Source organism: Bos javanicus, chromosome 15 (assembly GCF_032452875.1).
Source record: "Bos javanicus breed banteng chromosome 15, ARS-OSU_banteng_1.0, whole genome shotgun sequence".
NCBI classification, from domain to species: domain Eukaryota; kingdom Metazoa; phylum Chordata; class Mammalia; order Artiodactyla; family Bovidae; genus Bos; species Bos javanicus.
Window position 1 is genome coordinate 29,016,768 of NC_083882.1, and position 16,703 is coordinate 29,033,470.

Below are 16,703 nucleotides of genomic sequence, written 5' to 3' on the forward strand. Positions count from 1 at the left end.
AAACTGATTTGTATTTTGTGTGTATGTGTAGCTAATACAGCATCCATCTCAGTACGTACCTAAGTTTAAATTAGGTGTCTGTTAAATTACTGGAGACTCGGGTTCGATCCCTGGGTCTGGAAGTTCCCCTGGAGAAGTAAATGGCAACCCACACCAGTAATCTTGCCTGGGAAATCCCATGGACGGAGGAGCCTGGTAGGCTACAGTCCATGGGGTCGCAAAGAGTCGGACACCACTGAGCGACTTCACTTTCTTTCATTTAAATTACTGCTGACAGTGGCAATGATGAAATCATTACAAAAAGGAGCTGAGGCTTATGCTTCTTTTGGTTGGAAAAGTGAGAAAGTGTTTTCACAGTGCTTGAAGTGCAATGAAGAGGCGGTGTCAGATTCTTCTGAAAAAGAAATGGGATGGTACCTTCCTTTAATTATTAGTCAGTCTATTCTCCTGGAATCTACGCATGTTTAATGAAAGCAAGGGAATGAAAATATGCTTCAGCTTTTGGAATAGTTAATAACTTCACATTTTTCAACTTGCATTTCTTTACCAGACTTGAAAGCTGGTAGTTTTCTCTATTAAGAAGGTAATGTAAGAGTATCAGATGGAATAGATGATACTGTTCCTTCAAAAGAGTCCCCAAACTAAGTAGTTTGTTGTGCTCAATCCTGTTATTCAAAGCAATGTGAAAATTCTGTGGAAATTCATATAGGTTTATTTACCCAGTAGAAACTAATTCTATTATTGACTTCCAGGCTGCTCCTTAGAAAAATTTTCAATAGAGGTAAAATACATTCCCATCAGTTTTCTGTTACCTGCTATGTAAAAATTTTAGATTTTTGTATAAGCAAATTATTTAATTGTAATGCTTTATTACTGACGGTTATTTACATAGTGTTTAAGGCACAATAAAAAATAAATTACAATACAAAAGTTCTCTTTAAGTAGAAGACACTGAACAGTGGGGCTGTATTAACCCTTGAGCATTTAATCAAGACACGGAAACTACAGGTTTTGCTGGAAACAGCTTCCATGAGTTTTTAACTATCTCTTTACTCTTTATCGGAGAAGGCGATGGCACCCCACTCCAGTACTCTTGCCTGGAAAATCCCATGGACAGAGGAGCCTGGTAGGCTACAGTCCATGGGGTCGCTAAGAGTCAGACAGGACTGAGCGACTTCACTTTCACTTTTCACTTTCATGCATTGGAGAAGGAAATGGCAACCCACTCCAGTGTTCTTGCCTGGAGAATCCCAGGGACCAGGAGCCTGGTGGGCTGCCATCTATGGGGTCGCACAGAGTCGGACACGACTGAAGCGACTTAGCAGCAGCAGCAGTTACTCTTTATCCAGGCCATCTGTTTGAAGAAATATCCACTTACTATATTTTCAAAGGTTGAATGTAGAAGAAAAAAAGAAAATGTGAATGAAAGGTAATAATGGACTTTAAATCTGATTTTTAGTTTCAAAACTGGGTACTGAAACTACTTTTTTAGACAGCATAAAAAGCAAAATGAGACAGGCATGAGAAGCATTTCAGGTTCATAAGTAAATTATACCAGGGTGGGTTTTTTTTTTTTTTAGTATTGGGGGGAAAAAATCAAAGTTCATCATCTTTAAATACAAATAAACTGCTTTGAAATTCCAGTTTGTTAAAAGAAATAATATCCTCAGCCTAGTTGGTGAAAACAAAGTATCAAGCTGTATTAAAACAAAAAATAAATAAAAGAAAGAAAAAATGTAATCTCTTCCAGTTCTCAGAGCTTTGTATAACACTAGAGAAAATTATCACAACTTAGGGTTGATTTTTTTTCATTAGCCCTCAATTTTTAAATTGTAATATACTACTTCAGAATCCTTCCATTTAACTGCTTAAAGATTCCAGTCTACAAATGAGCATAGATTTTGCTGTGTTGTTGTAAATAATTGAATTGGAAGTGGGGAATACAGTAATCTAAACAGTCATTCACTGCTCGTGAAAAATCAGAGCACAGAAAAAAGGTGACAAGCATTTCACCTTAGCAGATCACTTAGCAGAGCACAGAAAAAAAGTAACAAGCATTTCATCCTGAGGTGGCATTTGTCAATCTATTAGCATTTATATCACCTTCCCTATTTACTCTGTGGTTTTGGCTTGTGCTACTGTAAACCTTGGGTCAACTGGCCAAAAACAAACAAAAACAAAACCCTGCCATCTAGGGTATTGAAAGAAATTCAATAAAATAAGATGTGTCTCATACTTAAGGAGAGCCATAAAAATCAAACTGTTCTTTAGCAGTTTGAATTTAGGATTTTCTGTTAATTAATCAAAACTCTTGAAAGAATTAGCTCACCTTTTAATCAAGCATGTGAGAAGGAAAGAATAAACATGTTAACTTTAGTAGCTAAAACGCTGCTCTAAAGAAATTAATATATCAAAGTAAACATAACAGACAGTTTGGTTTTTATCTCATTTGAGGCCAGTATATGTGAATATAAATCATAATCCACAAGGAGTGTTTAAGGGCAAAAATATAGCTTCTTAGTATATAAAACCTAGTGAGCATTTGAAAAATATTTGCACTCTGAAATTAAATAAAACCTTAGTAACAGAGCTGTTTGTGAGTCTGGTGGTATTTGCTCAAGAAGGGCCCTATGCTGGCTCCAGAGGAACGTTGCTGGTCTAGGTGGTTATATACTGCAGCACTGGTTGGAAGGTAGGTCACAACCGAAAAAGCCAAAGAAAAGCTTCCATTAACTCCAGCTTATCTTAGGGTTCTTGTTCTGGGAAATCTTCAGCTTCCTGAAATACAAAGCAGAAGTTTAAATGGATAATGCATTTGGCAAGAGTGCAATAGGAATACCTGACGTGAATATATATATATTCAGATCAGATCAGTCGCTCAGTCTGTCCGACTCTTTGCGACCCCACGAATCGAAGCACGCCAGGCCTCTCTGTCCATCACCAACTCCCAAAGTTCACTGAGACTCACGTCCACCGAGTTATATTACTAGATCTATTTCCCATTGTGAAGAAAAATATTCTTAAGTATATTTGTCCTCTCCTAATTTAACTTTTAAAAAAATTTCCTGATCTTTATTACATAGTTCTCAGGGTCAGTGTCCTTAATTCATAATCCCTGCCTCGCATAGACCCTTGGATGATCCATAGCTGCTTACTCACATATATACATTCTCTCTCTGTCTCCCCCCAACCCCTTTATAATAAAGAAAATCAAATATACAGAAAAACAAAGAAGTCAGTGTGTGGAATACACTCTCACTTAATTGTATAGCTATAAATTGTACCTGCTATAAATAACATATGGGGGGGCCTAGAGTTTTTAAAACAAATTTCTGACATTTTACCCCCAAGTACTCCAATATGCATTTTTAAAATATGTATGTCTGCCTGTGTAAGCACAATATCTTTATTATACCTAATAAAAATTAATGATAATGCTCTAATATTATCCATATTGACATTTTTCATATTAAGACTTTCCCAATTGTACCCCCAACTCTTTTTACAACTAGTTCATTCAAACTAGTATCCATCCAGTCAAAAGTCATACACTGCACTTGATTGTATCACTCCCTTAAATTTCTTTTAATCTTAAACATCCTCTGTCTTTATTTTCCATGCCCCTGACTTAGAAAATCTGCTTGATTTTAAAAATAGCCCTTGGTAAAAATTTCTGTGATACCAAATTTTTTTCCTAGGTTTACAATAGAATCATTTTTCTCCATACAGTTTTTATAAATTCTTGTGAACTTTCCCTGGAGCTTTAGGCTGTAAAATTGTGGCTCTTTTTGCAAATGATAATAGTGGGCTGACTTCAGGGAATAGAAATTATAATCGTATTAAAATAAATCAACCTACCTTTTAAGCCTAATAAACCTAAAAACTGGAAAAACAAAATTACACACACTAAAATTAGGTTCATAGTCCCAAAAACTAAATGAGAGGAGTTGAAATCAGTTCCAAAGAATACAAAAGTTCTCTTGTCAAAATGTCAAGCATATCTATTGAGTCACTCTCTGAACTGCCATGATTAGTTTACAAGAAAAGAAAAGAGCAAATATTAATTCTTTCATTTAAAAAAATTTACTTACATATTGCAAGTTAATTTATTATTCTTGGAAGTGGTAAATATAACCCCAAAGTTTCAAATAATCATAGAATTCTCAGCTTTAATGATAGGGGGTTCTAACTTTCTAGTCCTTTGCACAAAACACACTCAAAGGAGAAGCCATCCATAACACAAGAAAAGACTTATCTCTCTGCCCAGCTCCTCTCATTTCATACAGGAAACACCGAACAATCATATCATCTAGGAGATCTACAGTAGAGATGAGACGTGCAAGTAAGCTAAGGAAAGAAATCAACCCAATTGTGAAACTTACCATGTTGACTGTTAGTCTGTGTATTCTAAAGAAACAGAAGCCTTTTTTTCCTGGTTGAGCTTTTCTTCTTCTTTTCTGTAACATAGAAGCAGAAACCAATGTCAATAGAACAAGACAAGGAACAAGGGAGGCAAATCTGTATACAAAGTTTCAGGTTAGATATATTCCCCCAAATTTGTGTAAGAACTATATGTACCTGGGAGTAGATCACGCTTACAGAGCACTAAACCACTAGTACTGTCTAACTAATAATACCCATGCCTCCACATGACCCTGGGTATGTGGATTTAGACACTTTTCAGAATATTGCTAGAGGGAAGTTATCACTTGGGAACTCCAGGTATTTAAAACAGATACTTTAGCATTAGTATTGTACTTCTAATTCTACTTCTTATTCAAAAAAGAAAAAAGCATAAAATTAAAACCAAAACAAAGGCAAAAAAAGACTGATCTAGAAATGTTTATCAATTGTATTCTATTCAAATCAGCTCAGAGTTGGATTCATTAAGCTCCTTAAAAATCAGTTCTGTTTACTATAGTAAATATTTCTTGAGGGAAAGAAACAAATGATGCTGGGACAGCTGAAAAAAATTACAACTGTGAGAGAATGAATTTGGACTCCTCCTTCACACCATATATAAGAATTAATTGAAAATGAATCAAAAAATAATAATAAAAGAATCAAAGGCCTAAATGTAAGAACTGAACTGTAAAACTCTTAGAAGAAAACAGGCATAAATCTTTTTGACCTTGGATTAAACCATGGTTTCTTAGTATGACACCAACACAAGCTACAAAAGAAAAAAGATAAACTGGAATTCTTCACAATTTAAAACTTTTGTGCTGCAAAGGACATCAGTCACAATAATGGAAAGGCAACCCACAGAGTGAGAGAAAATAATTGCAAATCCTTTATCTAATAAGGTGCTTTTGTATACTCCAAAATATATAAGGACCTTAAAAAAAAAAAAAAAAGACAAATACCCTAACTTGGAAATGGTTTCACATATTCAAAAATTCAAATATTTAACATATTTGAGTAATATCTTTCCAAATTAGACATTAAAATAGCCAATAAACACATGGAAAGATGCCCAGCATCATTAGTCGTTAGAAAAATACAAATCAAAACCTTAATGAGATACCACTTCACACACACTTAGATGGCTGTAATCAAAAGGACAGACAATACAAGTGGTGTTGAGGATGCAGACAAACTGGACCCCTCATACGTTGCTGGTGGGAATATGAAAAGGTGCGGCTGTTTTGGAAAACAGTCCAGCAATTCCTTAAGAAGGTAATGTAGAGTTACTATACATCCCAGTAATTCCACTCCTATTTATATACTCCAGAAAATTGGAAAACATGCCTACACAGAAACTTGTAGATGAATATTCATAGTAGCATTAATCCTAATAGTCAAAAAGTGGGGAAATTTTAAATGTCCGTCAATTGAATCAAATAACAAAATGTGGGGACTAACCTAGTGGCTCAGTGGTTAAGAATTTTCCTTCCAATGAAGGGGATGTGGGTTCTGGTTGGGGAACTAAGATGCCCCATGCCCTGGGGCAACTAAGCCTATGTGCCCTCCAACTAGAGAAGCCTTTCATGCTGTGAGGAAAGTTCCTATGTGCCACAACTAATACCTGATGCAGCCAAGTAAATTAAAAAATAAATACTTTTTTAAAATGTGGTATATGTATATGATGGAATGTAATGCAGCCACAAAAAGGAATGACATACTATAACATGGTTTAACCTTGAAAGCATTATACTAAGTCAATGAAGCCAGACATAAAAGGTCACATTTTTTTAAATAATAAATAAAAATTTTTTCAAATTAAAAAAATATAATTTTTTTAAAAAGGTCACATGTTATATGATTCTCTTTACATGAAATGTCCAGAACAGGCAAATCCATACAGACAGAAAGCAGATTGATTAGTAGCTGTCAGGGGCAGGGTGGGAGAGGAAGATAGGGAGTGATAGCTAAAAGGTATGGAATTTCTTTTGGAGGTGATGAAAATGTTCTGGAATTAGCGGTAATGGTTACACAACTTTGTGAACATTAAATAATGAATTTTATTATATGTAAATTTTATCTAAAAAATATATATATATATATATAGTGTACCTTACATCAGCATGGCTGATTTTCCTAGGCACTGATTCAGAGGCCCTGCTGACAGCCCAGTGGTTCTTAGAAATGTATGCTTTACATTCAAAGGAAGGAATATCCTAGAAAAGCTTTACATAAGCAAATTTTTGTATATCAAATCCTACATAGTAAAGAAAGACTATGATGAAATCATCCCTAACATTAAGAAACTAAACACCCCAGAGGAAACAAACTTACAGCTACCAAGGGTGAAAGGGTGGGGGAGGGGTAAATTAGGAGTTTGGAACTAACATATACACACTATAATACATAAAATAGTGAACCAACAAGGACCTACTGTATAGCAAAGGGAAATATACTCGATATTTTGTAATAACCTATAAGGGAATTGAGCCTGAAAAAGAATATATATATATATGTGTGTGTGTGTATGTAAATAATTGAATCACTTTATTGTACACCTGACTCGATGGACGTGAGTCTCAGTGAACTCCAGGAGTTGGTGATGGACAGGAAGGCCTGGTGTGCTGCGATTCATGGGGTCGCAAAGAGTCGGACACGACTGAGCGACTGAACTGATCTGATCTGATTGTAAACCTGAAACTAATACAGCAGTGTAAATCAACTGTATTTTGATACAGAAAAAGCTAAAGTTACTAATTCACACCCTTATTTATCCATCCTGTGAATTTGAATTCTGTATGAGATTTACCCAAAAGAAAGGACATGTGTTCAAGAATGATTTAGCCCCGCTATAAAATACCAAGAGTTGCCATAAAACAGTGTTCGAAGAAGACTTCTCCAGAACTGCCCAGCCTTACGATTTTATCTCCACCACTCTATGCGCTCTTTCAGCCCGTCGCTTTTTCCGGAAATGCTGGAAGAGGACCACCACAATTACTATTATGACCATCAGTGCACAGGCGGAGCCAATGGCCAGAGCCAGGAAGTGGATCTCAGAGAAGCGTACTGTAAGGAGAAAAGATCAAGTTGGGATTCTGAAAAGAGGAGGACTGTGATGAAATCTAAAGATATAATAGGGGTGTGTTTTCATCCTTAAATGAAATATTCCTTTCTACTATATTAACTGTGTAAACTCTGGTAGCAATAGGAAAGCCATACACACTACGGGATTTTCCAGGCAAGAGTACTGGAGTGGGGTGCCATTGCCTTCTCCCACAGACTACTTTAGTGGTTCTCAAACTATGGTCCTAGGAGAAGCAGCTACAGAATGACTTGAGAAGCAGCTACAGAATGACTTGAGAACTTCAAAAGGCAAGTTCCATCAGGCCCCACCCCAGATCTACCCAATTACAGGTGGGGCCCAGCAACGTGTTCTAACTTGTCCTCCAGGTGATTCTGTTGCATGCAAAAAATTTGGGAATCACTGGGGCAGGTAACCTAGCTAATGGGGTAAGGTTATTGCTGACCTAATCAAATCGAGTGTTTATTTCTCCCTGAATCCTTCTCACCTCTGTCATTCAGTCAGTCATTTATTCAGGTTTATTAAGAGTTTATTATGTCCTAGCACTTTGGTGGAAATACAAAGCCAGAAAAGACATTACCTTCAAGGAACTGATGCCCACAGGAAAGAAAGGCAAGTAACTGTACTCTAGTGGATCAATGAGGTAAGAAAGAACCCAGAGGGAAGGGTCCCTAAACAAGGTTAGAGACTGTGAGGTCTGGGTCTCTTGATTTTGAGCTTGATTTCTGATTTAAATTTCAAAAAACCTAGAGCTAGAAAGGACATTAGCGAATATCTAGCCCAGGGGTTCCCCAGCCTCAAGTCTGTAAAGGAAGAGGGCAGGGAAGGTGGGGTGAAGGAGAACAAACCCACGAAATCCATGTCAGATTGTGTGCCTTGTTTAAGGTAAACAGGGGTTAGGGGTTAGGCTTTCATTAGGTCCTCAGAGGAGTCATCCCAGTATGTTTAAGACCCGTGGGTTCTTATCTACCTGTTCATTTTGCAAAGAAGAAACTGAGATCCAAAGACATTACATTACTTCTTTCAAAACTCAAATGACTTCTCCAAAGTCACACAGCTCTCTGTTGATAGGGCCTTGAAGGATGATGCTAGGACTAAAAGGATTTCATACCATTTTATGGGCTTTTATGTTTTGGATAGTAACGTATTGGTTAAGAGAATACACCAATGACAGCTAGGTTAAAATACCAGCTCCTATGTGACTTGGGTAGTTAACTTCTTTGAGCCTCAGTTTCTTCAATGTATAGAGATAACAATACTCATTTCTTGAGTTCTTATAAAAAAATAAAATTGCTTATGTAAATTGTTCCACGCTGTGCCTGCACATAATATTTTCAATATATGTTAGCTATTATAATTTTCAGTACAATTTAGACTTTGGGGATTTTTACTTTTATTATGTCATTTTATCCTCATCATAATCTTAGCTCTATTATTCTCACTTTACAGAAGAAAAAAATTTATTTACAGCTGATAAACTGTAGCAGTGACTCAGACCCAAATTTACAACTGTTAAGTTTTGTGGTCTTTACTTTTTGTTATCTGGCAGTTTTCTAGGTTGTCCTTTCTAGGCCTGCAGGCAATATAGTGCATTAGATGGAGCACAGTTTTGGAGATAGAGATGCTTGGGTCTGAGTTCTGAGTGACTCCATTTATCTGCTCCATGACTTTGGACAAGTGACTTAACCTGTATGAGCATTGGTTTCCTCATTAGTAAGATGGGGGGAGGGGAGCACTAAGAGCACAGTGGATTGATGTGTGTAAAGATTAGACCGAGGATGCTGTGGCTGGACGGCATCGCCAACTCAACGGACATGAGCTTGAGCAAACCCTGGGAGATGGTGAAGGACAGGGAAGCCTGGCACGCTGCAATACATGGGGTCACTGCAGTCCATGGGGTCGCAAAGAGTTGGACATGACTTAGCACTGAACAACAACAAAGATTAGATGCGTTACATAAATCTCCTTGCATGCGGGAAGGGCTCGATAAACAATAGCTACCATTATTGGTAGCTACTTCCAACAGTGAGTGTGAGAATTAAATGAGATGGTACATGTCAAGCACTTTAGACAGTGAGTAGGTACTCAATAGTATCTTGTGACTAAGTGAGTGGATGAATGGACTTATTGTTAGCCTTTTATCAGAGCATTGCTTCCTCTCCCTTTCACGATCTCAATGCCATTTTTGTAACCGATTCCCTAGGTCCCTTTGCCTTATTTTCTGTTTCTTTCCACAGCCAAACAAAGCCCTTCTCTTTTTACCCCAGGACTCTTCACTCTTCCTCTGCAATCTCCAGATCCAAAGAGTTGGTCCTCCTCTCTTACTCTTTCAGCCATCACAAAACTTTGCCCCTCTATTTTCTACAAGCTCTCATACTTTCCAAAAACAACTTGTCTCTGCATCACCTACCGGTCTGCACGACGCTGAGCTGGATCTCCCCAATCAGCCCATCAACGTCAGGCGGGTTCTTCACCTGACAGGTGTATGTCCCGTTGTCATCAAACTGCAGCTTCCAGAGGAGGATGGAGACGTCATACCGCTCGGGGTTCCCATCCCAGGCCACTCGGTCCTTGAAGCGCCCACTCATGGGCTTGAAGGGATCCACATGGTAGTAGAAAACCTAGAGAGGAGCCACGACCAGAGGTGTTACTCGGCGCCTGGGCAGGGAGACGGACAGCAGGAGCAGACAAGAGACACCGGGGCATCCCCGGCAGCCCAGGGGTTGAGACTTCACCTTCCAGTGCACGGGGTGTGGGTTTGATCCCTTGTTCCCATGTGCCTCGTGGCCAAAATACCAAAACAATAAGGCAGAAACAGTATTGGAGCACATCCAATAAAGACTTTTTAAATGGTCCACATCAAAAAAAATCTTCAAAAGAGAAGCACCAGCAAGCCTGACTGTCCGGTCTGCAGCTCTCCTGCAACAACCTCTTGCTTTCCCCTCCACCAGCCTCTCAGTTCTGTCTCTGTGCCAAGAATCGTTCCCCAGCTGTACCCTGTGCTTATGGCCAAGAAAAATACAAAAGGGCCAGGAGAAATGGACTGGCTTATTTTTCTAATCAAGGGCCCCAAACTTACAAACTGCTCAGGGCCCCCATCTCGAGGACGGAAATTCCAGGTCACCGTGAGAGCATCACCCACTGGGGCAAAGCTGGAGAAAGTGCATTTTAACCGAACATCTGTCCCATTGACAGCCTCCAGCACGCGGGGAGTGTAAATTTCCACAGCTGCTGTTGGCCAAAGAGCTGCAATGGAAAAAAGGCAATGAAGGGTTAACAGGAGATGTGTCTTAAGAGAATTTCTGCTGACACTACCAAAATAAAGGTCTGAGTAGGGTGTTCTTGCCTGGAGAATCCCAGGGACGGCGGGGCCTGGTGGGCTGCTGTCTATGGGGTCACACAGAGTCGGACACAACTGAAGCGACTTAGCAGCAGCAGCAGCAGGGCATCCAACAGATGTGAGATGCCCCAGCTCTCACTCAAACTCAGCTTCACCCACCACGTATTCCTACCTACATGTAACCTTGACCCTCCCATTCCTTTAACAACTAAAAATAGCACACAGTAAACTTTACTTAGCAGTCACACTTTGTCTAAAACACGATACCCTAGCCTCATGGTACACACTTCAAAACTGCTCTAACAAACTATAAACATTGGCAAATAAGATTGAAGGCAGAAACAAAAAAAATTAAAACTAATCAGAACATGAATTAGACCTCTGTTCAGATTAACCATAATACGTTATATGTTTAATGGTCCCCTAGCAGTAAGTTTTCCAGAAAGGGTCCTTGTTAAGTGAATTTCCTACTATTCCTAGTCTTCTGGAAAAAAAACGGAATTAATCAGCCCCAGACAGTTTAGCTTGCTTGTACGGCTGGAACCTTTATACCATGTAGCGTTTTTTTAGCATGATGTTTACATTTAGTATGTGCATGTTGGGGCAGTTAGCAAGCCACAGTGGGTCTCTCTCCTTAACCATCTCCGCTTTCCCAGTGCTGTCCAGAGTCTGACAAGACCCACACACAGAAATCCAAGAGCCGGGTTCTGCCTGTAGTGGGAGGTGGAGAGCAGCCACCAAAAAATGGAGTGTAATCTGAGATTAGAAAACCCTCTCTGTGCCCCAATCACTGGCAACCAGAACGCACCTAAACCTGTTTTTCCAAATGCAGTTCCCCCAAAACAACCCCCACTTCAGTTTCATTAAAGTCAACACTAAAGCAAAATATAACTGTGGCTCAGGCTCCAGTAAAAGACTCGCAACTTCTGGGACAATGAGCTAACTTTATAGGATAGGCAGTGGAGGAAATGCTCAGAGAAGCTCGTGAGCTCTTACCTGTGAGCTGTAAGCCAAGGAGAAAAAGCACAGCACGCGTAGGGCTCTTGCCATACATGAGGGAAACCCAGCCCTGGCCCCAGAGACCAGACCGGGCAGACCAAGAGCGCCAGCACCCTGCCAAGGCCACTCCTGGCGGAGAGAGCGCCTCGGCGTTTTTCCGGAGAAAGGAGTCTGTCGCCTCACCTGTGGGAACCTGAGCACCCGTGCCTGTGAGTCATTCCTGCTCTGCCGGTGCACTTTGCTGGAATGAAAGGTGGGGCTTCAGCTCCCAACACCCTCCTCCCCTCCTTCCTTGCCTCCCTTCCACCCTCCGCGCTACAGGCACGTCTACACAAAGTCCCAGACGCTGCAGATCTGTCTTTTCAGCTCATCTGGACCCTGGCCTCTGGATGGCCTCAGAAACAGCCAGAGGAGGTGGTGCCTGTCTGAAAGGTCCCAGACTGCTGGGTCTGGCCCACACGCACACATTTTATTTTTTTTTAAATGTGTGCGTGTGGGCCAGGTTTTAAGCTTGCCTAAGAAGTGAATGTTGAACTTACCTGCAGTGATTTCACTTATCAAAGCACTGCCCTCAGGCCACAGTAGCCTGAACTGGATTACCACCTCCAAAATAATCAGAATTCCTTAGGACCCTCTGTATTCAAAAAGTCCTAGAGTTTGTATACTTGATTTTAACCAAATGTTACCACAAGGATCCCTGCGCTTTTTCTAGCTGGTAGATTTCCCCTGAAAACCCTCTTCCCCCTCCACCCCACCCCCGTCTAAAACAGACTGACCAAAATAAATCTCAGACTTTAATGACCCTTTATGTTTGAAGGATGTAAAGAGGAATCGTGTGGTATCTCAAGACACTTTGCAAAGCGCTTTTATTGACACGACACTTCCCTGAAAAGTGTTCCCATTTCACCAGTGAAGACAGACACTAAAAACCCAGAGGTGATTTATTTGCACACCCAATAGGTAGCAGAACTGGAACTTTTTTTTACTTTTTTTTTTTTTGGCCACACAGCATGTGAGATCTTAGTTCCCCAGGGATCGAACCCATGCCCCCCTGCAGTGGAAGTGTATGCCTGTTAACCACTCGACTGCCAGGGGAGTTCTCTTTTTTGCCCTAGTCTAGTGCTCTTTCCACAAAAATCATAGCTCATGTGAGCCATCAGACAGAGGATCCTCAAGAAAAGCTTTTCCTAATAATTTTTTTGTACTTCAGGTTTTATTTGCCATTTTGGGGGCAGTCAACTGTCTGAGAAATCTGAAGAGCTGAAGATTTGAAGTGAGACAAGGTGTCTCCTTGTCTGTAAGGATGAGGGGTAATTGTTACAAATTAGTGAAGCTGTATGGAAACTCAGTAGAAGGAGGATGAAAGTTACCCATGCAATTAAGAAGTAATCTCTTACTCCCCTAGGTCCAGGGTTTAATCCCTGAGTGGGGAACTAAGATCCCACAATCCGCGTGGCACGGCCAAAAAGAAGCAGGTTTGACCAGTAATCCAACCCAGAACGGAAGAAATGAATTGCTATCCCTGGATTAGCGATCTAGAAACTCTTAAGTGATTCATAAAATCTCCCAGTGAAACCGCAGAACAAAGAAGTTTCTAGGACCGAGAGGAAGGGGCAAGCTGACTAGAAAAAATTAAACAGCATAAAGAGGGAAGCAAAGAGAAAATTCCACCGAAAGAGGCAGGTTACAGAAGAAAAAAGCAAAAGAGAGAAAAGCAGCAGGAGAAAGATGTGTCATAAAAAAAAAGTTAACAACAACCAAAATAGCCCCCATCAGAACTGAGAAATCAGGGGCTCCACACATGAAGAGGCGTGGTATCCCAGCCTGAGTGTCTTGGGAAGAGTGTTCCTGAACACAGGATGTTTGGCTCCTTTGTCAGCCTCTAGGTCAAATCACACACACACAGTCAGCAGTCAACCTCAAATCAGAATGCTGGGGAAACATTTTAAACAGTGATAGAATAAAAGAGCCTTTCTGGCATGCAGGTCCAAGAGGTTCAGCTCCAGGAGCCAGAAAGAAAAGCAGTTAAGGAAACTTGAGCCTCAGCTGGCTTTCATCTTGCAGGGCAGTGCAGCTCTAAACGAAGGAGAGGAGAAGCCTAAAGTTTTGAAGTCTACCACAAACTGCAAATTTTTGGTGAGAGGTAGAGTTATCATAGGGCTCAGGGGATGCAGCAAACAGCAGCAGGAGAGGAATCAGGGCAGGAAGAGCTGAACAAACTGTCGTCAGGAGGGAAGACTTCCTCCCCACCCTGCCCTAGGTAGCCAGGCGCCCTGAGAGCAGGCAGACAGCACTGCTCTGGGAGTTAGCCACTGCCCAGAGCCCATTCCTCCTCAGCAGAGTTCAAGTTCCTGGCGGTGTGCCCAACAACGCCCAATTCCTTCCAGTTAACAGCAGAGTCACCCGGTTCCCCTCCCTGGGTTGGGAGGGGAGAGGCCAAGGGCTGGACTTGCTAAGTAGAGAAAACACTAAAGAAAAAGGAGGCCTGTCCCTAAGAGTCCCCAGGGTGCCGTTCAGCAGGACTCTGATCAGAAGTGGAGGCACCTGGGTGAGGCCTTAGTTACAGTTTGTATCTGGGCAAGTGAGAGAAAAAGAAGAGGACTTCTGGAGATTGAAAGGAAGAGAAATGGACTCCCCTGGTGGCCCAGTGGATAGGTGTCCGCCTGCCAATGCAGGGGACACGGGTTCAACTCCTGATCCTGGAAGATTCCACATGCCACGGAGCAACTAAGTCCATGTGCCACAACTACTGAGCCCACACTCCAGAGCCTGTGCTCTGCACAAGAGGAGCATCACTGCAAGGAGAAGCCCCCGCTCATCACAGCTAGAGAAAGCCCACATGCAGCAACAAAGACCAGTGCAACCAAAAAAAAAATTATAAAGGAAGAAAAGTGAAGTTTTCAGAGACATCACTGTGTCCCTTTAAACTTTTCCAGAGAAAAATTCTGATTGTCATTAAAATTTTACGGTATACTCAGTTTTGAAAGCACCTCATCTATCCCTCCCCCTACACATTCCCTAAAAAATATTTCTTTTTTTTTTCCAAATTCACTTACTTATATATTCATTTGGCTATTCCTGGGTCTTTTGAACTGTGGTGTTGGAGAAGACTCTTGAGAGTCCCTTGGACTGCAAGGAGATCCAACCAGTCCCTCCTAAAGGAGATCAGTCCTGGGTGTTCATTGGAAGGACTGATGCTGAAGCTGAAACTCCAATACTTTGGCCACCTGATGCAAAGAGCTGACTCATTTGAAAAGACCCTGATGCTGGGAGGGATTGAGGGCAGGAGGAGAAGGGGACGACAGAGGGTGAGATGGTTGGATGGCATTGGGCTGAGATGGTTGGATGGCATTGGGCTGAGATGGTTGGATGGCATCACCGACTCGATGGACATGAGTTTGGGTGAACTCTGGGAGTTGGCGATGGACAGGGAGGCCTGGCATGCTGTGGTTCATGGGGTCTCAATGAGTTGGACACGACTGAGCGACTGATCTGAACTGAACTGATACCTGGGTCTTTGTTGTGGCATGTGGAATCTAGTTCCCCAACTGGTGTCAAACTCAGGCCCCCTGCATTGGGAGGCCACACTCTTAGCCACTGGACTGCTATGGAATTCCCTCCTAAAAATATTTCTAGTGGGTACCTAGGCTTTGGTCAGTAGAAAACTCACTGGGGGCTCAGAAGACAAAAAGGTTAATTGACCCGTATCAATATATGTAAAAATTGTTGTCTTAGCATCCTAGGCAAAAAAAAATTTTTTTTTCACTACAAGATGAAAATAACATTCTGTGAAGCAAGGAAAACATATAATTTAGCTCTTAGGGAGGTTCAAATAAAGTATTTATTTACTCAAAAGTTTTGGTCCATATGTCTTTCTTACTAGAAAAGCTTTATGAAATTTTTTATTACTTTGTTGCTGGGCTAGAAATGCAAAGTAGAATTAGACATTTCTGCCTGGGGCTGGGGCAGGGAGGAATCAGTCTGAAGAGGATTGGAAGGTGGAGGGTGGATGTAAACAAGTAATCACCGTTTTTGTGACTTTTGACCCAGCCCTGAAAGGATGAATAGAGAGGAGAAGCAGATGGGTGGAATGTGGTATCCACAGGATTGTTTGTATACATTTAATCCCTAAGTCGTGTCTTTGCAACCCCATGGACTGTAGCCCGCCAGGCTCATCTGTCCATGGGATTTCCCAGGCCAGAATACTGGAGTGGGTTGCCATTCCTTCTCCAGGGGATCTTCCTGACCTAAGGATTGAACCCGCATCACTTGCATTGCAGGCAGACTTCTGCATTGCGGGCAGGAGACCTTCTAAACCAGAAAAAGTTAAAAAAAAAAAAAAAAAGGAAAAGGAACTGTAGATTGGAATTGTTGGTTAGGGAAGGCTGGGAGTCTGAGTCTTCAGAAAACAGGTAAAAAGTTTAGCTTTCATTGTGGCTTCTAGGCCAGGAGACTATGAGACAGTTGGTAGAGTATGTGCTGGTTGATGACTCAAAGCTTTCCCTTCTCACTTTTTAAAAAACCATTAAAATAAATTCAAGTATAGTTAATTTGCAACACTGTGTTAGTTGCAAAGATGAGTGTGTGTGTGTGTGTGTGTGTTTAGCCGCTCAGTCATGTCCTACTTTTTGCAACTCCATGGATGGTAGCCTGCCAGACTCCTCTTTCCTTGGAATTCTCCAGACAAGAATACTGTAGTGGGGTGCCATTTCCTTCTCCAGGGGTTCTGCCCTATCCCAGGATCGAACCCACATCTCTTGCATTGCAGGTAGACTCTTTCAAAGATCAGTTCAGTTCAGTTCAGTCGCTCAGTCATGTCCGACTCTTTGCAACCCCATGAATCACAGCAGGCCAGGCCTCCCTGTCCATCACCAACTC

At 41.2% G+C, this 16,703-nt stretch overlaps 1 protein-coding gene and 1 long non-coding RNA gene across 2 annotated transcripts; one reads left to right on the plus strand and one right to left on the minus strand.

Annotated features, from left to right (window-relative positions):
- Positions 1-833: 833 nt before the first annotated feature.
- On the minus strand, positions 834-12,348 carry MPZL2 (myelin protein zero like 2). The gene is made up of 6 exons (XM_061440457.1): positions 11,823-12,348; positions 10,566-10,732; positions 9,897-10,107; positions 7,323-7,470; positions 4,383-4,457; positions 834-2,778 (listed from the first exon to the last, which is right to left on the minus strand). The coding sequence occupies exons 1-5, from the start codon at positions 11,878-11,880 to the stop codon at positions 4,394-4,396; spliced, it is 648 nt and encodes a 215-aa protein (XP_061296441.1). The 5' UTR covers positions 11,881-12,348; the 3' UTR covers positions 834-2,778; positions 4,383-4,393.
- Positions 7,457-10,107, plus strand: LOC133261807 (uncharacterized). Its single transcript, XR_009741140.1, has 2 exons — positions 7,457-7,543; positions 9,754-10,107. It is a non-coding gene; the product is annotated as an uncharacterized LOC133261807 (long non-coding RNA).
- Positions 12,349-16,703: the final 4,355 nt, after the last annotated feature.